Source organism: Somniosus microcephalus, chromosome 1 (assembly GCF_052327205.1).
Source record: "Somniosus microcephalus isolate GS21.2 chromosome 1, FLI_Smic_1.0, whole genome shotgun sequence".
Taxonomy (NCBI): Eukaryota; Metazoa; Chordata; class Chondrichthyes; order Squaliformes; family Somniosidae; genus Somniosus; species Somniosus microcephalus.
In genome coordinates this window covers 284602721-284628689 of record NC_140987.1, presented here as the reverse complement: position 1 = coordinate 284628689, position 25969 = coordinate 284602721, and the positions used below count along the sequence as shown (strand labels likewise).

The following is a 25969-nucleotide window of genomic DNA, read 5'->3' as shown; positions in this document are numbered from 1 at the left end:
CAGTAGACATGAATAGTGGACGCCCATTAAAAGCAGCAGTTAATGCTATGTAGTTAAGAACATGATTAAAGGTTAAATGGACAAATATAGGCAGGGATATTCAAATACTCTGGGACCATACGTATATCGTATTTGAGTGTAACAGGTCAAGAATAGTGAGAATTAAAATTTGGATTAATATCCTACAGTTTGGCACAATTACATTTAGAGATCAGAAAAATATTTCACAGAGCAATTTGAGAAATGTGTTACAGGAAACTTTCTGGTATCCGGCACGGACGGGACCGAGCTGGTGCCGGTCTATCAACAATGCCGGAGAATCGAGCGCTACAGTTAAAACATACGGAGCTTCTGAGCTCCGTATCTAGCAACAAACCCTGTTGCTTAGCAACAGCTTCAAAACAATCAGCACAGCTTGCAAGCATCTCTGTAGCTTAGCAACAGCTTCAGTTAGATGCTTGCACAGCCAGAAATTAGTAAAAAAAAGTAACTAAAAGTAAAAAAAGTTATCTGAACCGACTCCTGAATTTTGCCGGTTAACCGACATTTCCGGTTATTTAGTGGCCGGTTAATCGAAAGTTTCCTGTACTGTTTTTAGTTCCCAACTCCCAAATTATGTATGAAAAATAATTTACTTTATCCCCCCCCCCAACCCCCCGCCCCATGAAACCTTGTTCCTATGTTTGGAAAATGCTCTCGTTTTTAGTCTCCTGTTAAATATTTATCTGTGGTTAATTGATTCCTCAGGAGACTGAGTAAATTGGACAGAATCCAGGATTAAGCAAGTCACGCTTCATCTGTGAGGAAGTAGTCTTGATGGGGTAAATCATCTTTTGGCGTTGCATGCTTCCTTAGGTTAATAAAACACCAGTGCCCCACAAAAAGGGAATGAAAGGCTGTAGGCCATTGTATGTGCTAATCAACCCATTTTTCATGGAAAGGACTCCTGCGGCCCATAGCATTGACGTATAGTGAGATGTTCAGTGGATCTGGCCTGTGTCTTAGCTCTCCTCACTAACACCAAGTAAGAGTTAACACCATTTAAAATTCATCCTTTTTATTGTTTTTTATTTATACGAAACATTAAGCAGATATAGGTGTTACTCTCATAAACTTTAACCCAACATTGCAATAATGATATGCCAAATACAAATGAAATTCACAGTACTTTTAACTCCTGCTTACTAGATAGATGAGGCACTCATCAAATGTTCGAAATTACTTGCCAGTCACTATGTAAAGCAGCCAGTCTTCTTTTACATCTACCTGAGACTATTACTTAAATGAAGTTGTTTATTATAATATCAGCACATTGCATGAATAAACATCTTTAGAGCCAAGTGAGTTAGAAACAGAGGGACCGATTAGCATTAACAATGCACACGTTTAGTCAGCTCAATAGTTAAGTAAAGCTTTTGTAAGACACCCATACACAGTCACATTAATTGGGAGAAGTGGACAGAAAGAAATTGCCAAATACAAGAAACTTTCCAGCACAATTACCAGAAATCTAAACACCAATAATGATTTAGCAGTTCATTCGGAGTCAATACAGTACAGAAGATTAGCATTTAATGCAGTGAAATCTCACACACGAGGGTTAGACATGAGGAGACAGAGAGAGAGAAAGAAAACACAACTAAAGGTGATAAATAGTAGATGACAGCACAATTCCAGCAGCTGCTGAGAAGCTAAAAACAGGTCTTGGCTATAATGCAACACTAATCATTAAATGAATGGACACCTAGGGCTTCCCCAGTGCATTGTTTCATTCAAACAAATGATGGAATAAAATACACATTACAAGAGAAATCTATTCTAATACTTTGTAATAGTATGGTTTTTGACAGGTGTCAGACCAGACCCAGATGAATTATTACCAGGTTTATTGATCAGCGGCATAAACTTGAAGTATTAATCAACCTTTAAACTAGCCGGTTGCCCCTGTACATGGCAGTTAGCTGTGTGCAAATAATGTGCACTTCATTTGCTGCCACCTTCAATGAAAACATCAAAATATTACTCTAGCTTATCAGGGAAGTGTATGTGGTTCCAGAATTGCACCTCATTTGTGTCACTGCAGCACAAACTAGCTTCAACATGTTGTACACTACTACTAAATAGGACTGGAAAATTTCAACCGTAACTCGCTGAATGCCAGCTTGAAAACGTAACTAATATAGATGTGACTTTATAGCCCCGTACAGCTGTCCTCCATCCCATCTGCTACTCATTCATCTACAGCAAAGATACATTATTCCTATTTTTTTTTAGAAGTTACACCCTCTGGTTTAAGTAATAGTTCTTTTGAGAACTTTTTGCAGAAATGACAATGGGAAAATAGAGACATGCTGAATTCAGATGCGCATATTTATTCAAATGATATGATACGTGCTACCACAGAGAGTAGTTGAGGCAAATAGCATAGATGCCCTTAAAGGAAGTACATGAGGGAGAAAGGAATAGAAGAATATGCTGATAGGATGAGATGAAGTCAAGTGGGAGATGACTTGTATGGAGCATACACGCCATCACAGACTGGTTGGGCCGAATGGCCTGTTCCTGAGGTGTAAATTAAATGTAATTCTATGAAATGATAGATACTGTAGAGAAAGAAAAAACTTGCATTTATATAGCGCCTTTCATGACCTCAGGATGTCTTAACATGCTTTACAGTCAATGAAGTATTTCTAAAGTGTAGTCACTGGTGTAATGTAGGAAACGCGCCAGCCAATTTGCAAACAGCAAGGTCCCACAAAATGTAATGAGATCATGACCAGGTAATCTGTTTTAGTGATGTTGGTTGAGGGATAAACATTGGCCAGGACACCGAGGATAACTTCCCAACTCTTCTCCGAACTGTGAGATGTGATCTTTTATGTCAGCCTGCAGATGGGGCTTCGGTTTAATGTCTCACCCTAGAATACACATACCTACATACATTGGATCTATGTATGAGTTGTACTTCACATTCAATCATTCATTTGTTAGGCCCTCCCATAACATTTCAAGTAATGTAGTTTATTCTCTGGGTTTAATAGACTGTTTCACTCCCTGTATGATTGTTTTAGATCAGCCATATCCAAAGTGCCACATCTCACCAGTGATGGTCAGTCCCACATGCTCTTATCAATCACGTTAACCTCCCTGGTATCTCAATCGTATCTGCAGCATGTACAAATTGCAGGTCCTTCTCGCGAAAGAGCCACCATCGGTCACTGGCTCCAGTCAAATAGCCTCTTAAATATTAATGCATTTAAAGACAATATTACACATCGGGTCAGAAAGACTATATTCCCTCCTCGAATAATCAAACATTGACAAAGGAAAGGTATCTTGGGAGAAAGTGACTACATTGGGAATGTAACTATTTTGACGTGTATTTTCAGTATGGGATTTAGCCATATCCCAGTATCATGGTGCATTTTTTCTTTCTTTTTCTATTCTTAAATGTTGCAGTCCAGAAGTTCATTCTTTAACAAAAGAGAGGAGCATGTTTGTTTTTCTCCGTAATTAACCATGCACTGATGAAATTGCACCAACATGCGACTTTATTCATTTGATTTTTTAATGATTAATGGGGAAAACAGACATCCTCCTGTTTTTTTGATAAAGGAAGAATTTCATCTCCAAATTGCGTTGGTAAGGTTCTTGTTGTCATTTGAATTACTGTGGGGAGTAGACTTGTCCTAGTAGCTGCAAATTAGCAAGTGTTTACATTATCAGGTCGTCACCAAAATCTTTCTTAGAAACACAAGTAGGTTTGAAAATCATTAAAATGCGCCAAGAGGCAAGCAATTGTTTTCACAACAAATGTGCCTGCTTAAAATGGAAATGTAAAATGAATGGCCATTACAATAAAAAAAAGTGACAGGAATGAAGGTAATGTGTGTCGGGCTTTCTGTGGAATGACTTCCCTTAACAGCCTTTGTTCAGTAATGGTGCATCCAGCTTAACATTTTTCAAAGTTTCGTGTCAGCTGACCTCTGAAGAGTTGCTGAGAAATACATCTTACTGATCCAAATCAAGCCTCATGCAAAATCTTTTGAAACGGCTTCTATGAAATTAGGGGCTGACATTAAAATGGCAAATGTACAAACTATAGAAAATACTGTAAATGCCACCAGGCACAGTCTGTCAACCACAGCGGCAGCAAACTTCCATTCGCTGCAGATGGCTTCACCTTCATCCTGGTCCCTGAAGCGCCTGGCGATGAACTGGAGCTCCTCCAGAATCTTTACCATCTCGGGAGGGCTTCCAAGCGGAGGTGCGCTCTGAGCGATGCCATTGTCCTCGGTGGGCGAGCACGTGATCCGGCTGCACATCACGCCCGAGTCGCTGCTGTGGGGGCAGCAGGGGTTCTCCATGGTGTGATAGCCGAAGTAGATCATGTTGCCATTGCTGGACCGCTGCCCAGGTAGCCCGCTCATCTCCATGCTGCTGATGCTATGTTGCTGTTGCTGATTGTACCTATAGGGCATGCCGGTCTTTCCTTCTCCGGGCTTCTTCATTCGGAGAAACCAAGCGCACCAGTTCAACAATACCACTCGCACCTGCCAAATTGTCGTGAGAAAAATGTTTAAAAAGGAAGACCTTGCATTTCTATAGCGCCTTTCACAACCACAGAATGTCCCAAAGTGCTTTACAGCCAATGAAGTACTTTTGGAGTGTGGTCACTGTTGTAATGTAGGAAACCTGGCAGCCAATTTGTGCACAGCAAGCTCCCACAAACAGCAATGTGATAATGTTCAAATAATCTATTATTGATGTTGGCTGAGTGATAAGTCTTGGCCAGGGCACTGGGGCGAATTCCCCTGCTCTTGGGATCATGAGAGGGCAGTTGGGGCCTCAGTTTATTGCACTCATTGGCATCACAAGTTTATTACACTGCTAATATACATATCATCAACTGAATTTAGCCAAGCAATACATAAGAAAATAATTCATTTTTTTCAGGTGACACTCTATTTTGAAAAGGTCTTTTTGTCTCTTTACTCTTTCTTAGACACACAGGGGTAGATTTTGACTCTGTGCAACAGTGTAAGACGGGTGACAGCGAATCGCAGCCTGATTGACATCTCTCCCCATTTTTTACCTCCATTGAAGTCAATGCCACAAGACCATCGCTGTGAAAGGAATGCAGTCAGGTGATAGGGAGGTAATATTCCTTCAATTAGATCAAAAGTCTTTATTGGTCCACTGATGTTACCATTTGAGGTTATTTATTTTGTAACTTTTCTTCAGCTCAATGGTTTAATTGAAAGGTGTGCTGAGAGTCACGTAGCTTCAGGACTTAAATAAAGTGGCAGTTAATGTAATATTTCCACATTTGCTGATGACATGAAACTAGGTGGGATTGTGAGTTGTGAAGAGGATGCAAAGAGGCTCAAGGCGATTTAGACAAGTTGAGTGAGTGGGCAATTACATGGCAGATGCAGTATAACGTGGCTAAATGTGAAGTTATCCACTTCAGTAGGAAAAACAGAAAGGCAGAGTATTATTTAAATGATGATAGATTGGGAAATGTTGATGTACAGAGGGGCCTAGGTGTCCTTGTACACCAGTCACTGAAAGCAAACATGCAGTTGCAGCAGCAGTTAGGAAGGCAAATGGTATGTTGGCCTTCATTGCAAGAGGATTTGAGTACAGGAGCAAGGATGTCTTACTACAGTTATACAGGGCCTTGGTGAGACCACACCTGGAGTATTGTGTGCAGTTTTGGTCTCCTTACCTAAGAAAATATATACTTGCCATAGAGGGAGTGCAGCGAAGGTTCACCAGACTGATTCCTGGGATGGCAGGACTGTTGTATGAGGAGAGATTGGGTCGAATAGGCCTGTATTCACTAGAGTTTAGAAGAATGAGATGGGATCTCATTGAAATATATAAAATTCTGACAGGGCTAGACAGACTGGATGCAGGGACAATGTTTCCTCTGGCTGGGGGATGAGAACGAGGGGTCACATCTCAGGATATGGGGTAGGACATTTAGGATTGAGATGAGGAGAAATTTCTTCACTCAGAGGGTGGTGAACCTATGGAATTCTCTACCACAGAAGGCTGTGGAGGCCAAGTCACTGAATATATTTAAGAAGGAGATAGATAGATTTCTAGACACAAAAGGCATCAAGGGGTATGGGGAGAGAGCGGGAATATGGTATTGAGATAGAGGATCAGCCATGATCATATTGAATGGCGGAGCAAGCTCGAAGGGCCGAATGGCCTACTCCTGCTCCTATTTTTCTAAGTTTCTATGTCTTACTTTGTCGAATCTCTTACATAATAGATATTTTGTGCTCGTTGACCTACACTGGCTCCCGATCCCGCAACGCCTCAAATCTGAGGAAGGACGCTCTTACCATGGAAGGAGTGCAGCAAAGATTCACCAGGCTGATACCTGGGATGGCAGGAATGACGTATGAGGAGAGATTGTGTCGATTGGGCTTGTACTCACTGGAGTTTAGAAGATTGAGAGGGGATCTCATTGAAACCTATAAAATTCTGTCAGGCCTGGACAGACTAGATGCAGGAAGGATGTTTCTGATGGCCGGGGAGTTTAGAACCAGGGGTCATAGTCTAAGGATAAGGGGTAAGCCATTTAGGACTGAAATGAGGAGGAATTTCTTCACCCAGAGAGTGGTGAACCTGTGGAATTCTCTGCCACAGAGGGCGGTGGAGGCCAGTTCATTAAATATATTCAAGAAAGAGTTGGATATATTTCTTAAGGCTAAAGGGATCAAGGGATATGGGGAGAAGGCAAGGACAGGGTACTGAATTTGGATGATCAGCCATAATCTCATTGAATGGCGGAGCAGGCTCGAGGGGTCGAATGGCCTGCTCCTGCTCCTATCTTCTATATTTCTATAAATTTAAAATTCTCATCCTTGTTTTCAAATCCCTTCATGGCCTTGCCCCATCCTATCTCTGTAACCTCCACCAGCCCTACAGTGCTCCGAGATCTCTGCTCTTCTCCAATTCTGGCCTCTTGTGCATCCCCGATTTTCATTTTCTCCAACATTGGCAGCCGTGCCTTCAGCTGCCTGCACTCTGAGCTCTGGAATTCCCTCCATAAACCTCTCTACCTCTCTTTCCCCCTTTAAGATGCTTTTTAAAACCTATCTGTCACCTGTCCTAATATCCCATTCCCTGAGCTTTTTTCCTAATGTCTGGATTAATTCTTCTTTAAAGTCTATTCATGGGAATAGAACTAGTAATGTTTAAAACCAGAGGATTTCATTTTCCATTGAGACACATGTGTGCAGCGGTACACGTAATAACCTCTGTCTGCTGAATTCATAGCGCATGACCATTCCACATGTTGCAAATGTCGTGGGCTATTTCATTTGTGTATGAAATATTTATCCAATGAAACCCTAAAATAAAGCAAAAGAAACCCTAAAATAAAGCACGAGAAACCCTAAAATAAAGCACGAAAAACCCTAAAAAAAAGCACGAAAAATTCAGATGTATTAAAAGATAATGTTGCTGATTCTATGCCTGAGTAAGCCAGAAATGGGTTGCCCAGTGTTTAGAGTGTCTTAATCAAACTGCGGGGCGCAAAACTGATGAAAGCAACAGGACTCATCCTCATCTTGTATTATCATCAAGTTGCAACGTTACCTTAGCAAACCCAGCCAGTCCAGTGGAATAGGCAAGTGCAGGAAAAGAGTCCTGCTGCAGGCAGCCTGAGAAGGCTATGGGGCTCATAGGATGTGCAGCAGTGCAGCAAACACCGAAAATCCCATCCGGCGCTTCTTCCCCACTTTATAGGGAATGGAACCTTGAGAACTGCTCAGTGTCCAACGTGCTACAGGTAGACTATCCTTTATCCGCACTTCTGAAAACCGAAAACCTCTAAAAACCCAAAGTTTTTTCGTGGAGCGTAAGTCGTGCGCACGACATGACCCGACTGGCGCCAAACATGACAGGAGTGGTCCGGGAGCTCTGCCTTTCCCTGTGAGCAGGGCAGAGGGTCACAGAGTTCCCTCCTGGGTAGGAGATTGCAGGCCGAGCCGGGCAGTGTGAAGGAGATACCGGAAGAGTGAACCCAACAATACAGCGGCCCGTCCAATAGCTGCAGTGGCCCGTCCGATAGTCTTTTCTACCCCCCCCCCCCGACCTGATTTGCGGGCCAGCTTAGTGTAGGAGTCAGCCGCTATCCGGCTTTCCCACAACTGGTGACAGCAGTCGAGCCCCAGACCCCCGCTAAGTCAAGGAATTCAGATACGGAGCAGGGGGAGCCGGAAACCTCGATCTAACGGCAGAAATCAGCAGCCGTTTTGTTAGGTTTTTTTTCTTCCCCTAGCATTTTTCTTCCCCTAGCATTTTTTTAAACAGTCAGGCTGTGGAAAGAGTCTCTGTAGCTTAGCAACAGCTTCAGAGACGCTTCCAAGGCAGGGCCCGAGTGTTTACAAGCTGTTGCTAAGCAACGGTGTTTGTTGTCAGATACGGAGATGAAAACCTTCTGAAATCCAAAAAATTCCGAAAACCGAAACACAGCTGGTCCCAAGGTTTTCGGATAAAGGATAGTCTACCTGTACTATGCATCCCTGAAGCATCTGTGTCACTCAGAGCCTGCACACAAGCCATGCGCTGCACTCAATACAGTGTCGAGAAAGAGAAAATCAAAACTCAAATAATGCATTTTAGGCCCCTGATACAGAGCAGGTGTTTTACTGGAGGCCACTCCCGCATGTTGGCTCCCAAAGGTGGCCTTCCAGGCCTGGAATTTTCCCTGAAGATTTGTTATTAATTAATTGCCATACTGCTTATGCGCTTTATTGCTGTTTGGGGAGAAAGCAGAGTCTTGAGACCTTCTTAAAGCTGCATTTCATTTGTTATATTTGCTGGTTTCCCTATGAAAAATGCACAGCAACACCAGAGAGCTCTGCAGATTTTACACCCAGCTGCATTCAATGACAACAACAACAACTTGTATTTATAAAGTGCCTTTAACGTAGTGAAACGTCCCAAGGTGCTTTACAGGAGCGATTATCAAACAAATTTGACACCGAGCCACATAAGGAGATATTAGGGCAGGTGACCAAAAGCTTGGTCAAAGAGGTAGGTTTTAAGGAGCATCTTAAAAGAGGAGAGAGCAGCGGAGAGGTGTAGGGAGGGAATTCCAGAGCTTTAGGGCCTTGGCAGCTGAAGGCACGGCCGCCAATGTTTGAGCGTTTAGAATCAGGGATGCGCAAGAGGCCAGATTTGGAGGAGCACAGGTATCTCGGGGGGGGGCGGCGGGGTTGTGGGGCTGGAGGAGGTTAGAGAGTTAGAGAGGGGCGAGGCCACGGAGGGATTTGAAAACAAGCATGAGAATTTTAAAATAGAGGCATTGCTGGACTGGGAGCCAATGATGGTCAGTGAGAACAGGGGTGATGCGAGGTAGCTGAGCTTTGGATGAGCTCAAGTTTATTTAGGTTGAAGTTGGGAAGCCAGCCAGGAGAGCGTTGGAATAGTCGAGTCTGGCGGTAACAAAGGCATGGATGAGGGTTTCAGCAGCAGATGAGGTGAGGCAGGGGTGGAGTCAGGCGATGCTACAAAGGTAGAAGTAGGTGGTCTCGGTGATGGAGCAGATTCCCCAAAGTGTAGTGCGTTATTGGTGGCACTTCTGCAGTCACCTGAGCTCATACAATTAATACTGTCTCCTTCATGAATAGAAAAGGGTTCCACTTGATGACTGTATAGGTGGTCTATGAATGTAGATACTGAATCATGCACGTCAGTGCATGATACCTTCGTAGTTGTCATGATTCGTTCATTATATGTCAATCCAGGATTCCAACATTATTTCAAGTGCCAAGAAGACTGGGTGGATGGCTGAAGGAGAACTTAGACCATACACTTGCAGCCATGACTGCTTATGCTATTGAATCACCCAAGAACGAGACATGGAAGAAAGATATACTGAGGCACATGCTAAGAGGCCGCATACTGCTTGGATAATAAGAGTCTGAATGGGGTAGAGGAGCAAAGGGATCTAGGAGTACACATTCACAAATCACTAAAAGTAGCGATGCAGGTTAATAAGGCCATAAAAAAGGCAAACCAAGCACTGGCATTCATTTCTAGAGGGAGAGAATTGTAAAGCAGAGAAGATATGTTAAACTTGTATCGAACCTCGGTTAGATCACATTACTGTACTCTGAACAGATCTGGGCCTAGAAATTCAGTAAGGCCCCGCCAGCTCTCTTGCGCCCAAAAGTTAGCGCTGCGCGCGGAGCCAGTTGCGACGGTCAGAAATTCAGTTTTTGCGCCCCAAGTCGGAACCGGGCGCTATTCCAGGGTGTGCCCGCCCCCGCTTGGGGCGCTGAAACTGAATTTCAGCGCTGTAGGTGCCGCTGCGCCACCCGCTGCGGAGCGGCAGGCTGCGGTACTGCAGGCCTCCTCCTTCTCTTAAGGGGGAGGTGCCTGCAACGGGGAGATCGCCGCTTGATAGTGCCGGCAAATGAGCCCGGCACCACGGAGAAGTGCCGGGCTCGCGGAAAGCAGCCGGCAATGCCGCGGGGGGGGGGGGGTGGAGGAGGCCGGGGAAGGAGGTGCGGGCAGGCGGCCGCCGAAAAAGCGGCCGGCTGCACCTCCGCCTTAACTAGCGCCACTAAGGCTGCAGGACGGCCACGGTTGCAGAACGTTGTTTGCGGCCGCTGCGGAAGAGGCGGCCGCAACTAAATATGGGGGTCGGGCCGGTATCGGGGCGGAACCGGGGCACTGCGCACACCGATGACGTCATCGGTGCCGGCGCAGCGCTACCGGCTACCGCCGCCATTACCGCTGCGTTGAATATCAGCGCAAACTCCTCTATTGGCGCAGAAGCCCTCTTTGGGTGGTAACTGGGCGCAAAGCTGGCGGGGCCTTACTGAATTTCTAGCCCCTGGTCTCCGTATTTAAAAAGGATATAGAGGCTTTGGCAAAGGTTCAAAAAAGATTCACAAGGATGACACCAGAACTGAGAGGATACAACTATCAGGAAAGACTGAACAGGCAGGGGCTCTTCTCACTAGAAAAGGGATGGATGAGGGGTGATCTGATAGAAGTCTTTAAGATAATGGAAGGGTTTGGTAGGGTAGACACAAGGAAAAATGTTCCACTTGTGAGTGAGTCCAAAAATAGAGGTCATAAATATAAGATAGTCGCTAATAAATCAAATAGGGAATTCAGGAGAAATCTCTTTACCCAAAGAGTGGTAAGTCGCTACCACAAGGAGTAGTTGAGGCAAGTACCATAGATGCATTTAAGGGAAGCTAGATAAGCACATGAGGGAGAAAGGAATCGAAGGATATGCTGATAGGGTGAGATGAAGAGAGGTAGAAGGAGGCTCATGTGGAGCATAAACACCAGCACAGACCAGTTGGGCCGAATGGCCTGTTTCTGTGCTGTAGACTCGATGTAACTTGCTGCTATCAGAGTTTTGGTGGAGCACACCATTGGCACCCTTAAGCAAAGGTTGAGATAGCTAAACTAATCAGGGCTGCTGCAATATAGCCTAGCCAAGGCAAGACGGCCAAAGTTATTGTTAACCTTCTGCACTGTATAGAATCGCACCATACACATGGAATAGACAGGAGATGACTGACAGCAGCAACCAGACACAGAACACTGTGATTGGAAGACAGAAAACATATCACACCAACCGGTCATTCAGCACGAATTTAAGCAGGCTCTAATAAAATACATCTTTAGTTAAATGACTCAAGCAACCTATGCACAACATTCATTGGTACAGGTACCATATACCCTGCACAAATAAACTATCGGCACCCTGGCCCATAGCCTTACATAAGCACCCAAGAAGTCAACAGCATTTCTCCCAACTATCTTATTCCCAAATTTTTCACAACATATTAGACCTCTACAATAGCAAAATACTGCGGATGCTGGAAATCTGAAATAACAGAAAATGCTGGAAACACTCAGCAGGTCAGGCAGCATCGAGGAGAGAGAAACAGAGTCAATGTTTCCAGTCGGGGACCCTTCTATAACCTTCTCTAACCTTTTCCAGTTCTGACGAAGGGTCCCCGACTGGAAACATTGACTCTGTTTCTCTCTCCTCGATGCTGCCTGACCTGCTGAGTGTTTCCAGCATTTTCTGTTGTTATATTAGACCTCTAGGTATGCTAAACTTAATTAACCCTCACAGTATGTGAATAGAGGTGTATATAACATATTTTCCCCTTTGTGATAATATATAGTACATGTCTTTCATTTCTTAAATGTATCCTCCTTCTAAGTACTTCCCCAGTGTTATGGTGGATAATGTTTGCTTCTAGTGATGAGGTACTCCAGTATTTCTTTATGCTGAGGCAATAGATGACCCTCCGACTGCAGGTACCACAAGTATTGATGCAATAGCTGCCTTGGCTTGTATGCTACTTGGCATAAATGAATTCATTTGCGCAAGGTAGCTGGCTGATATTGATTGCCCTGAGAGACTACAGCATCATTCATGCCAACTTGCCATCACCCAGCTGCTGGGCACATTGCCAGAGATCTGAATGGGATCAGAGGTTGTTGAAGTCCTGTATTATTTGGTTCCCCAACATGGTGAATCCAGACAAGACAGATTGCTGCAGATTGAAGCTCAACATCTCAAAAGTCCCAGTCCAAATATTTGTGATAGAAGCTAAGCCTGAGCTCAGGACCTCTGCTAAGGGGGTCTCAGGAGTTGCCATAGTCTCCATGGTGGGCTGCAGATCCATCAGGCAGTCATGCAGCACTGTACAAATGGGGATTGTGAACTTCACCATAAACTATACAGGCTGCTTTGCACACTCTCAAAGGACTCCATAAACAACTGAAAATGAGCTACTACTAAACGATGCTTATAGGCAAGTCCTGAGGGTCCAAATCCCTGGGTTCAGCAGGTGAACAAGCCCTTTAGCTGACCCTCCAGAGGGCAGCTTGTACCATCTATAATTGCACTTGTACTAGATCCTCCTCAAACGTGCTCTGTGCTTCAAGTACAGCCTTTGCTATTTTAGAATCGCAAAACTGAGATTAGACATAAAGAACAATGGATGTTTGGGAGGGATCATTGGGTCCAGATAACATCATAAACTGCAGGAGCAAAGCTCGAGGAGGTTTTTTCTGTGATTTGAGATGAGATTATAAGAACATAAGAACATAAGAAATAGGAGCAGGAGTAGACCATTCGGTCCTTCGAGCCTGCTCCGCCATTCAATGAGATCATGGCTGATCTTCTGCCTCAACTCCATTCACCGGCCCTATCGCCATATCCCTTGATGCCCTTACTAGTCAGAAATCTATCGACTACTGTTTTGAATATACCTAATGACTGAGCCTCCACAGCATTATAGCATTGAAACATTTCCAGATTATCTTTCTTAATATACCACATGCCTTCATTCACCTTTGGAGCTGATATTTTGACAACAGCAGTCAAAGTGACTACAGGAAACTCTCGTTTAAACAGCACCTAAATATACAGAATTCTCTATTAACCGGCAAAATTCTCACTCCGAAAACAACAACTCAATAACCGGCAATGTTGCCGAGTCCGAGTCTCCTGCGGCAACCGAATTAGTCAGTGGGGGTAGTTCTCCAAACTGCCACTACTCGGCTTCTTGGCGCTGTCGGAAGTCGGAACACCTCAATACCCCTGTAATAGGAGTCTGACTCTCCCGCGCTGCCGGTAGTCTCTTCTGATCCGCCATTTTACAGGGGCACTGTGTGTCATGAATCTTATCGTGACTGATGAAGTAACACTAGGCGTCCAGCTGGTGGTGCCGTCCAAGGAGTATAAATACTCGGGCATGGGCCCAGCTTGCTCAGGATGTTTCTGTAACCAGGAACTAGTGATTGTAACTAGAAGTCTCATGGTTTTGAAACAGTTGATTAAAGCCTTGTTTTATACTCAAACCAAGCACTCAGTAGTCTCTTTACATCACTGTGTGTCTCCCACGCTGCTGGTAGTCATTGCATTGCATTACCCTCAACTGGCAGTACTGTACTTAATCAAGCATCTTCCACCATCCATTTAACACAACATTCTGGAGGTGACTACCAAATTACTGTATACTGCACATTTCTTGATTTTTTTATTTTTCTTTGTTAAAAATAGCCTCGGTAGATAACCCTCTCCGTCATCTGGAATTTTTAATCAACTGGCACCATCCCGGTCCCGTCGGTGCCGGATACCAAAGAGTTTCCTGTATGAGTATTCACTATAAGCACTGATCAACTTATAAGTTATGATGATAATCACTATGAAAAATTAATCATTCTGATGCAATCACTGTGATCCCATCAACTTGGTTTCTCAATAAAGAAATACTGCAAGTTTATTGAAAAATTATTTATGGTTTAATAATAGGAAATAAAGTGGCTGGATTAGCAGAAATTTGAGAAATGTTTTCCCAAAGTATTGCAATCCCCGGAGACTCCACAGCCTGCTGAACAATTCAATTTTTAATGGGCAAATATTTTGGAGCACATTAATTTGGTTTAATCAAAAATAGATCAAACTGCATTATAAATGTGCAGTCTTAATTAAGTTATAGTTCTCTCCAAGGTATTTATAGGGAGTTGTATGCCATTTTTTCCTTGCTATTTCCCCTATGGTATCTTAGAGTCATAGAGTTTTACAGCACAGGAAGAGGCCCTTCGGCCCATCGTGTCTGCGCCGCCCATCCATCCCTGTCCAGTCTAATCCCATTTTCCAGCATTTGGTCCATAGCCTTGTATGCAATGGCATTTCAAGTGCTCATCCAAATGCTTCTTGAATGTTGTGAGGGTTCCTGCCTCTACCACCCTTTCAGGCATTGAATTCCACATTCCAACCACCCTCTGGGTGAAGAAGTTCCTCCTCAAATCCCCTCTAAATCTCCTGCCCCTTACCCTGAATCTATGCCCCCTTGCTATTGACCCCCCCACTATGGGGAAAAGTTCCTCTTTATCTACCCTATCTATGCCCCTCATCATTTTGTACACCTCAATCAGGTCCCCCCTCAGCCTTCTCTGCTCCAAGGAAAACAACCCCAGCCTGTCCAGCCTCTCTTCATAGCTGAGGCGCTCCATCCCAGGTAACATCCTGGTGAATCTTCTCTGCACCCTCTCCAAAGCAATCACATCCTTCCTATAGTGAGGCGACCAGAACTGCACACAGTACTCCAGCTGTGGCCTCACCAGCGTTTTGTACAGCTCCATCATAACCTCCCTGCTCTTATATTCTATGCCTCGGCTAATGAAGGCAAGTATCCCATATGCCTTTTTAACCACCTTATCTACCTGCTCCGCTGCCTTCAGGGATCTATGTACATGTACACCAAGGTCCCTCTGACCCTCTGTACTTCCTAGGGTCCTACCACTCATTGTGTATTCCCTTGCCTTATTTGTCCGTCCAAAATGCATCACCTCGCACTTTTCAGGGTTAAATTCCATTTGCCACTTTTCCGCCCATCTGACCAACCCGTTTATATCGTCCTGTAGCCTGAGGCTTTCCTCCTCGCAATTTACCACCCCACCAATTTTCGTGTCATCTGCGAACTTACTGATCATACCTTTTACATTCTCATCCAAATCATTTATGTAGATCACAAACAACAAGGGACCCAGCACCGATCCCTGAGGTACCCCACTGGACACAGGCTTCCAGTCACAAAAGCAACCTTCGACCATCACCCTCTGCCTCCTGCCACTCAGCCAGTTTAGGATCCAACGCGCCAAGGCACCCTGGATCCCATGGGCTCTTACCTTCTTGACCAGTCTCCTATGCGGGACTTTGTCAAAAGCTTTACTGAAGTCCATGTAAACCACATCTACAGCATTTCCCTCATCCACCCCCGTAGTCACCCCCTCGAAAAATTCAATCAGATTTGTCAGACATGATTTACCCTTGACAAAGCCATGCTGACTATCCCCGATTAATCCTTGCCTCTCCAAGTGGAGATTAATTTTGTCCCTCAGAATTTTTTCCAATAATTTCCCCACCACAGATGTTAGACTCACTGGCCTGTAATTCCCTGGTTTATCCCTGCTACCCTTCTTGAATAATGGTACTACATTAGCTGTTCTCCAGTCCTCTGGTACATCCCCTGTGGCCAGAGAGGTTCTGGAAATTTGTGTCAGAGCCCCTGCAATCTCCTCCTTTGCTTCCCACAGCAGCCTGGGATACATCTCGTCCGGGCCTGGGGATTTATCCACTTTTTGGCCTGCTAAAACCACTAGCACCTCCTCCCTCTCGATGCTAATATGTTCAAGTATGTCACAGTCCCCTTGCCCGATTTCTATGTCTGCATCGTCTTTCTCCATAGTGAACACAGATGCAAAAAATTCATTTAAAACCCCGCCTACATCCTCTGGCTCTACACACAGATTGCCACTTTGGTCCCTAATGGGCCCTACCCTTTCCCTGGTTATCCTCTTGCCCTTAATATACTTATAAAACATCTTAGGATTTTCCTTTATTTTGCTCGCCAGTGTTATTTCATGGCCCCTCCTCGCCCTCCTAATTTCTTTTTTAAGTATGCCCCTGCACTTTTTATACTCCTCTAGGGCTTCTTCCGTCTTTAGTCTTTTGTAACTGCCAAAAGCCCCCCTTTTATTTCTAATGCATTTTTGTATATCCCTTGTCATCCAAGGTTCCCTTTGCTTGTTGGTCCCACCCTTGACCTTTACAGGAACATGTTGGCGTTGTACTCTCTCTATTTCCCTTCTGAAAGTCTCCCACTGTTTTGATGTGGATTTTCCTATAAGCAGCTGCTCCCAGTCCACTTTGGCCAGATCCTGCCTTATCATATTAAAATCGGCCTTCCCCCAATTTAGAACCCTTATTTCCGGGCCGTCTTTGTCTTTTTCCATGACCACCTTAAATCTCACCGAATTATGGTCACTGTCGCCAAAATGCTCTCCTACTGACACTTCCACCACTTGCCCGGCTACATTCCCCAGAATTAGGTCCAGTACCGCCCCCTCTCTTGTAGGACTTTCTACATGTTGGCTCAAAAAGCTCTCCTGGATGCACTTTAAGAATTCTGCACCCTCTAAAAGCCTTTCACACTCTGACTGTCCCAATTTATATTGGGGAAGTTGAAATCCCCCACTATTATTACCCTATTATTTTCGCACTTTTCTGAGATTTGCCTACATATCTGTTCCTCTATCTCCCCCTGACTGTTTGGGGGCCTATAGTACACTCCCAGCAAAGTGCTTGCCCCCTTTTTGTATTTAAGTTCTACCCATATGGCCTCATTAGAGGAACCCGCTAATATATCATCCCTCCTTACAGCAGTAATTGACGCGTTAATTAATATTGCAACACCCCCTCCCCTTTTACACACCCCTCTGTCTCGCCTGAAGATTCTATACCCCGGAATATTGAGCTGCCAGTCCTGACCCTCCCTCAACCATGTCTCCGTGATAGCAGCAATATCGTACTCCCATGTGTTCAACAACAACTTCAGTTCATCCACCTTATTTGCAAGACTCCTTGCATTAAAATAAATGCCTTCCGGCCCTGCCATATTCTCTTTTGCCTTCACATATTTGCTCTGCCTTCCCAGCTGACTTGTTTTTCCCTCTGTATTTGGCTGTAAATCACCCCCTACTATAGCTCCACTCTGTACCCCAACCCCCTGCCAAGTTAGTTTAAACCCTCCCCAGCAGTGCTAGCAAACCTCCCCACTAGGATATTGGTCCCCCTCTGGTTCAGGTGTAAACCGTCCGACTTGTACAAGTCCCACCTTTCCCAGAAGCAGACCCAGTGATCCAGGAAACTAAAGCCCTCCCTCCTGCACCATCCCTTTAGCCACGCATTCATCTGTTCTATCATCCTATTCCTATACTCACTAGCACATGGCACCGGGAGTAATCCAGAGATTACAACCTTTGAGGTCCTGCTCTTTAATCTTCCACCTAGCTCCCTAAATTCTTGCTGCAGGACCTCATCCCTCTTTTTACCTATGTCGTTGGTACCAATGTGGACCACGACCACTGGCTGTTCACCCTCCCCCTCCAGAATGCCCTGCAGCCGCTCAGTGACATCCTTGACCCTGGCACCAGAGAGGCAACAAACCATCCTGGATTCACGTCTACGGCCACAGAAACGCCTATCTGTTCCCCTTACTATAGAATCCCCTACCACTATTGCTCTCCCACTCTTTTTCCCCCCTTCCTGGGCAGCAGGAGCACCCCCAGTGCCAGGAAGTTGGCTGCTGCTGCCTTCCCCTGGTGAGTCATCCCCCTCAACAGTATCCAAAGCGGTATACTTGTTTGAGAGGGGGATGGTCACAGGGGTCTCCTGCACTACCTGCCTGCTTCTATTGCTCCGCCTGGTGGTCACCCATTTCCTGTCTTCCTGTGCAGCCCTTCCCTGCGGTGTGACCAACTCACTAAACGTGCTATCCACGAACCTCTCAGCATCGTGAATGCTCAACAACCCATCCACCCACAGCTCCAGCGCCTCAATGCGGTCTGCTAGTAGCTGCAGATGGATGCATCTCTGACACACGTGGTCATCAGGGGCACCGGGGTCCCTGAATTCCCACATAGAGCAAGAGGAGCATATCACGGGGCTGGGCTCACCTGGCATGACCTTCCCTTTACTTAATTTAAATTAATTTACTATCACCAATTAAAGATATCTCTAAGGCGCTTGTATAGTCTACCAACAGTCCCTGCTACACCAGAAAGACCCTGGTAACTATAAACTACAGAGTTAAAGTTTAAAAAAGAGAAATACTCACCAACCAATCACTTACCTGCTCCCTGGTGACGTCACACTCTGATTACTTTTTACCTCTCTCCCCGCTGCTGAGTTGGTCGGGCCTCGCCTCGCTCCAGTTTTTATACCGGGCTCCGACTCGCTGCTCCCGCTGGTCCCGACTGGTCTCGGGCCTCGCCTCGCTCCAGTTTTTATACCAGGCTCCGACTCACTGCTCCCGCTGGTCCCGACTGATCTCAGGCCTCGCCTCTCTCCGGTTTTTATACCGGGCGCCGACTCACTGCTCCCGCTGGTCCGAACTGGTCTCGGGCCTCGCCTCTCTCCGGTTTTTATACTGGGCTCCGACTCGCTGCTCCCGCTGGTCCCGACTGGTCTCGGGCCTCGCCTCTCTCCGGTTTTTATACCGGGCTCCGACTCACTGCTCCCGCTGGTCCCGACTGGTCTCGGGCCTCGCCTCTCTCTGGTTTTTATACCGGGCTCCGACTCGCTGCTCCCGCTGGTCCCGACTGGTCTCGGGCCTCGCCTCTCTCCGGTTTTTATACCGGGCTCCGACTCACTGCTCCTGCTGGTCCCGACTGGTCTCGGGCCTCGCCTCTCTCCGGTTTTTATACCGGGCTCTGACTCGCTGGTCCCGACTGGTCTTGGGCCTCGCCTCTCTCCGGTTTTTATACCGGGCTCCGACTCGCTGCTCCCGCTGGTCCCGACTGGTCTCGGGCCTCGCCTCTCTCCGGTTTTTATACCGGGCTCCGACTCGCTGCTCCCGCTGGTCCCGACTGGTCTCGGGCCTCGCCTCTCTCCGGTTTTTATACCGGGCTCCGACTCGCTGCTCCCGCTGGTCCCGACTGGTCTCGGGCCTCGCCTCTCTCCGGTTTTTATACCGGGCTCCGACTCGCTGCTCCCGCTGGTCCCGACTGGTCTCGGGCCTCGCCTCTCTCCGGTTTTTATACCGGGCTCCGACTCGCTGCTCCCGCTGGTCCCGACTGGTCTCGGGCCTCGCCTCTCTCCGGTTTTTATACCGGGCTCCGACTCGCTGCTCCCGCTGGTCCCGACTGGTCTCGGGCCTCGCCTCTCTCCGGTTTTTATACCGGGCTCCGACTCGCTGCTCCCGCTGGTCCCGACTGGTCTTCTGCACTTGCAATCCTTTCCCAGTAAAATCCTACTATATTCAGCACGCTGGCCATTAACTTCCCCGCCCACATTCACACTGTGATAATCTATCTATCTATATATATAAATCGGTCATTCTGTCTGTCCTTCTGTCTGTCTGTCTGCAGGTGTGCGTCTGGGCGGCTATGCGCTCGAAAGTTACAGGGCGTACCTACGCGTGCGTAACGTCGAAAGAAAGCTTACCTTTCCAAAACGGTTTTAAGCGTATTTACGTTTCGGCCGGGCTAAAATCGCGCCCGCGGTATCCGAAAAACCTTAACATTCCGCTCATTAGCATCTCATTATCCGCTCATTAGCGACAGAGTGACCTCGAGCTCGACCAATCGTACGCCAGGTTGCTGGCGTGTGCTGCCGGGCCAATCGGTGCGTGTGTGGGCGGGCCTTATCGTTCTGAACCGACGTGAGTCGCTGCCATCTTGATTCCAAACTTTTCCTTTCTTTTTCCCGCTTTCTGCGTCTTTAAAAAAAACGTTGCTTTTAAAACACATATTGTTTTAAAAAAAAATGATTTAGAAAGTAATTAACTTATCTAATCTCATTAATTTTCCTACCTTTCCCCGTTTTTCCAGGTTGGCCTCGAAGCCTCGGCCTCTCCTCCACACCCACGCCCGAGCTAGGCACCTCCCGGCCCCACTCGAAGGCTGGAGGGGCGGGCCTCAGCACAGCGCCGCTACCTTACTAAAGGGTGTGCGCGCAGCAGGAGCAGCTGAGACGCGGCGTCTCTCTCTGTGGCTCAGCCGGGGGGCGGGGCTTGGTGAGCGTCAAGGGTTACCCTGGCAACCGGGCCCGCCGGCCGTCTCACACAGCCGCAATCTTGAAGCCAGCTCGGGAGGCCAGTGCTCGGAAGATCGCGCCTCCGGAGTTCGGTGCTTGGTTGGTGGGGGGGGCGAGCCTCGGGGGTGGGGGGCGAGTCTCGGGGGGGCCAACTAGGGGGCTCAGGAGTTTGGGGGGATGAGGATCAGGGGGCTCGGGGACTCTCCCGCTTCCCCTCCCCTCCCCCCATCCCTCCTCTCCCCCCTCCTCTCTCCTCCTCCCTCCTCCCCCCTCCACCCCTCCCTCCCCCCGCCCCTCCCTCTCCTCCCCTCCCCCTCCCCCTCCCCGCCCCTCCCCACCCCTCCCTCTCTCTCTTCCCTCCCCTCCCCTCCCTCTCTTCCCTCCCCTCCCCTCCCTCTCTTCCCTACCCTCCCCTCCCCTCCCTCTCTTCCCCCCAGTCGCTCTCTCTCTTCCCCCCAGTCGCTCTCTCTCTTCCCCCCAGTCGCTCTCTCTCTTCCCCCCAGTCGCTCTCTCTCTCTCTTCCAACAACAACATGCCCTCGAAAAAGCCTCGGCACCGCCGGGCACTTCAGCAAGTCTATATATATAAATCGGTCCTTCTGTCTGTCCTTCTGTCTGTCTGTCTGCACGTGTGCGTCTGGGCGGCTATGCGCTCGAAAGTTACAGGGTGTACCTACGCGTGCGTTACGTCGAAAGAAAGCTTACCTTTCCAAAACGGTTTTAAGCGTATTTACGTTTCGGCCGGGCTAAAATCGCGCCCGCGGTATCCGAAAAACCTTAACATTCTGCTCATTAGCATCTCATTATCCGCTCATTAGCGACAGAGTGACCTCGAGCTCGACCAATCGTACGCCGGGTTGCTGGCGTGTGCCGCCGGGCCAATCGGTGCGTGTGTGGGCGGGCCTTATCGTTCTGAACCGAGGTGAGTCGCCGCCATCTTGATTCCAAACTTTTCCTTTCTTTTTCCCGCTTTCTGCATCTTTAAAAAAAACGTTGCTTTTAAAACACATATTGTTTTAAAAAAAAAATGATTTAGAAAGTAATTAACTTATCTAATCTCATAAATTTTCCTACCTTTCCCCATTTTTCCAGGTAGGCCTCGAAGCCTCGGCCTCTCCTCCGCACCCACGCCCGAGCTAGGCACCTCCCGGCCCCACTCGAAGGCTGGAGGGGCGGGCCTCAGCCCAGCGCCGCTACCTTACTAAAGGGTGCGCGCGCAGCAGGAGCAGCTGAGACGCGGCGTCTCTCTCTCTGGTTCGGCCGGGAGGCGGGGCTTGGTGAGCGTCAAGGGTTACCCTGGCAACCGGGCCCGCCGGCCGTCTCGCACAGCAGCAATCTTGAAGCCAGCTCGGGAGGCCGGTGCTCGGAAGATCGCGCCTCCGGAGTTCGGTGCTTGGTTGGTGGGGGGGGCGAGCCTCGGGGGGGCCAACCAGGGGGCTTGGTAGTTTGGGGGGACGGGGATCAGGGGGCACGGGGACTCTCCCGCTTCCCCTCCCCCCTCCCTCCTCTCTCCCCCCCACTCCTCTCTCCTCCCCCCTCCTCCCCTCCCTCCCCCCGCCCATCCCTCCCCCCCTGCTCTCTCCTCCTTCCTCCTCCCCCCTCCTCCCCTCCCCTCCCCCTCCCCTCCCCTCCCTCTCTCTCTCTTCCCTCCCCTCCCCTCCCCCCTCCCCTCCCCTCTCTTCCCTCCCCTCCCCTCCCTCTCTTCCCTCCCCTCCCCTTCCCTCCCTCTCTTCCCTCCCCTCCCCTCCCTCTCTTCCCCCCAGTCGCTCTCTCTTCCCCCCAGTCGCTCTCTCTCTTCCCCCCAGTCGCTCTCTCTCTTCCCCCCCAGTCTCTCTCTCTCTCTCTCTCTCTCCCCCCCCCCCCCCGCCCAGTTGCTCTCTCTCTCTCTCTTCCAACAACAACATGCCCTCGAAAAAGCTTCGGCACCGCTGGGCACTTCAGCTAGTCTTCTATATATATAAATCGGTCGATCTGTCTGTCCTTCTGTCCTTCTGTCTGTCTGCACGTGTGCATCTGGGCGGCTATGCACTCGAAAGTTATAGAGCGTACCTACGCGTGCGTTACGTCGAAAGAAAGCTTACCTTTCCAAAACGGTCTTAAGCGTATTTACGTTTCGGCCGGAGAAAAATAACGCCCGCGGTATCCGAAAAACCTTCAACATTCCGCTCATTAGCATCTCATTATCCGCTCATTAGCGACAGAGTGACCTCGAGGTCGACCAATCGTACGCCGGCTTGCTGCCGCGTGCAGCCGGGCCCTCCTACGGTCGAGTGACGGGACGATTGACCAATCCTACGCTTTGGTCACAGTAGCCGCCATCTTGCTTCCATTCTTTTTCCTGCTTTCTGCATCTTTCTTTTCAAATATACATTTCCAGCAAAATAAAATTGAATTTATTAAATTGTTTTAAAAAAAAATCACTCATTTGTAAATATTTTCTCTAACCTGAAGATTATTTTTCCTACCTTTCCCAGTTTTTTTCTTAGGCCTGAAAGCCTGGGCCTTTCTTGCCCAGCCAGGCCCGAGCTAGGTAATTGGGCTTCTGCTAAGCTCCTCACCCCGCCCCCCCCCCGTGTCACGTTACCCGGGGCAACGGCATCAGCCACGAGGGTCAGGGTGCGCGTGCAGCAGGAGCAGGTGAGATGCGGCGTCTCTCTCTGTTCCGCGCTCAGCTCGGGCGGGGCTCTCGAGAGTGCGGATCTCGGCCTTGGTGAGCGGAAGGGTTACCCCGGCAACCGGGCCCGCCGGCCGTCTCTCAGAGCCGCAATCGGCGGACTTCAAGCCGGCTCGGCCGTGGGGCGGGGCTCGGAGAGCGGGGCTCTCGGGAGTGCGGGGCGGGGCGGCTGGGGCTTGGAGAGCAGGGCTCGGAGAGCGGGGCTCTCGGGAGTGCGGGGCGGCTGGGGCTTGGAGAGTGGGGCTCTCGGGAGTGCGGGGCGGGCTCGGAGAGCGGGGCTCTCGGGAGTGCGGGGCGGGGCGGCAGGGTTATCCCGGCAACCGGGCGTGGCCGTGGCTGTCTCTCAGCCTCAAGCCCCCCCTTCCTCCCTCCCCCCTCCCCTCCCTCCCCCCTCCCCCCTTCCCCTCCCTCCCTGCCTTCCCCTCCCTCTTCCCCTTCCCCCTCCCTTCTCCCCTCCCTTCCCCCCCTCCCCGCCCTCCCCCCGCCCTCCCTTCCCCCTCCCCCGCCCTCCCTTCCCCCCCTCCCTTCCCCCCGCCTTCCCTTCCCCCCCCGCCCGCCCTCCATTCCCCCCCTTCCCCCCCACCCTCCCTTCCCCCCCGCCCTCTCTTCCCCCCCGCCCTCTCTTCCCCCCACCCGCGCTCTCTCTCTTCCCCCCACCCGCGCTCTCTCTCTTCCCCCCAGTCTCTCTCTCTCTTCCCCCCAGTTGCTCTCTCTCTACCCCCCAGTCGCTCTCTCTCTACCCCCCAGTCGCTCTCTCTCTTCCCCCCCAGTCGCGCTCTCTCTCTCTCTCTCTCTCCACCCCCCCCCCCACCAGTCGCTCTGTCTCTCTCTCTTCCAACAACAACATGCCCTCGAAAAAGCCTCGGCACCGCCGGGCACTTCAGCTAGTCTATATATATAAATCGGTCGATCTGTCTGTCCTTCTGTCTATCTGTCTGTCATTCTGTCTGTCCTCACGTGTGCTTGTCCAGCTATGTGCTCGAAAGTTACAGAGCGTACTTACGCGTGCGTTACGTCGAAAGAAAGCTTACCTTTCCAAAACGGTCTTAAGCGTATTTACGTTTCGGCCAGTCTAAAATCGCGCCCGCGGTATCCGAAAAACCTTCAACATTCCGCTCATTAGCATCTCATTATCCGCTCATTAGCGACAGAGTGACCTTGAGGTCTTATCGTTCTGAACCGAGGTGAGTAGCCGCCATCTTGCTTCCATTCTTTTTCCTGCTTTCTGCGTCTTTCTTTAAAAAAAACTTCATTCATTTGTAAATATTTTCTATAACCTGAAGATTCTTTTTCCTACCTTTCCCCGTTTTTGTTAGGCCTGAAAGCCTGGGTGCTTCTTGCCCAGCCAGGCCCGACCTAGGTAATTCTCCCACGGCTTCTTCTAAGCTCCTCACCGCCCCCCCCCCGCCCCCACGAGGGTCAGGGTGCGCGCGCAGCAGGAGCAGCTGAGACGCAGCGTCTCTCTCTGTTCGGCGCTCGGCTTGGGTGGGGGCGGGGCGGGGCTCTCGGGAGTGCGGGGCGGGGTGGGGCTCGGAGAGCGGGGCTCTCGGGACTGCGGGGCGGGCGGGGCTCGGAGAGTAGGGCTCTCGGGACTGCGGGGCGGGCGGGGCTCGGAGAGCAGGGCTCTCGGGGGGGCGGGGCTCTCGGGAGTGCGGGGCGGGACGGGGCGCGGTGGGGCTCGGAGAGCGGGGCTCTCAGGGGGGTGGGGCTCTCGGGAGTGCGGGGCGGGGCGGGGTGGGGCTCGGAGAGCGGGGCTCTTGGGACTGCGGGGCTGGCGGGGCTCGGAGAGCGGGGCTCTCGGGAGTGGAGTGCGGGGCGGGGCGATGCGGCCGGTGCTCGGGAGGACGGGGGCTCGGAAGGGGGAGAAGGGTTACCCCGCCAACCGGGTGTGGCCGTCTCTCAGCCTCAAGCCGGCTCACGCCTGTTCTCGGGGCTTGGCTCCATTTGCGGCCGCGGGCCACTCGCCCTCTCTCTCTCTCCTTCCCTCTGTCTCTCTCCCCCCCTCCTCTCCCCCCTCCTCCCCTCCCCCTCCCCGCCCTCCGCCCCCCCCCTCCCCGCCCTCCCCCCCGCCCTCCCCTCCCCCTCCCCTCCCCCCCCTCCCCCGCCCCTGCCCCCCGCCCCTCCCCGCCCTCCCCCTCTCCGCCCTCTCCCTCCCCGCCCTCTCCCTCCCCGCCCTCTCTTCCCCCCAGTTGCTCTCTCTCTTCCCCCCAGTCGCTCTCTCTCTTCCCCCCAGTCGCTCTCTCTCTCCCCCCAAGTCGCTCTCTCTCTCTCTTCCAACAACAACATGCCTTCGAAAAAGCCTCGGCACCGCCGGGCACTCCAGCTAGTGAAGGAATAAAGGAAATGAAAAAAAATTGCTCAGATTTATAAAACAGTTCTAATGAGCCGTATTCTAAGATATTATTCATGCACTGAAATGGCAAAAATATAGTGAATTATGTTGCCTTTCACACAGTCCGTTTAATCCATGGCAGAGTAATTAGTAATGAAAGATCTTACCAGACAAATTATAAATTGCCAATTGAGAAAATAACTGCAGGTCACCCTAAGGGATTCTGTAATACGTGGACTGTTACATTCATTAAACTGGAAGTGATGGAACTGTGCTCACATCATAAGTACAAGGGTTAACTACAATTGTGTCTCAGGAAGTTTAAAACTGCTGAGATGGCATAATTC

At 49.3% G+C, this 25969-nt stretch overlaps 1 protein-coding gene across 2 annotated transcripts in view; it reads right to left on the bottom strand.

The window, feature by feature from the left end:
- Positions 1–1040: 1040 nt before the first annotated feature.
- The window catches only part of chrna8 (cholinergic receptor, nicotinic, alpha 8), an 814590-nt gene continuing 789661 nt past the window's right edge, over positions 1041–25969 (bottom strand). For both annotated transcript variants that reach the window (XM_085993584.1, XM_085993591.1), the window contains one exon: positions 1041–4553. In XM_085993584.1, coding sequence (XP_085849710.1) covers positions 4032–4553 — 522 coding nt within the window. In that variant the 3' untranslated portion in view covers positions 1041–4031. The remainder of the gene's footprint in view (positions 4554–25969) is intronic.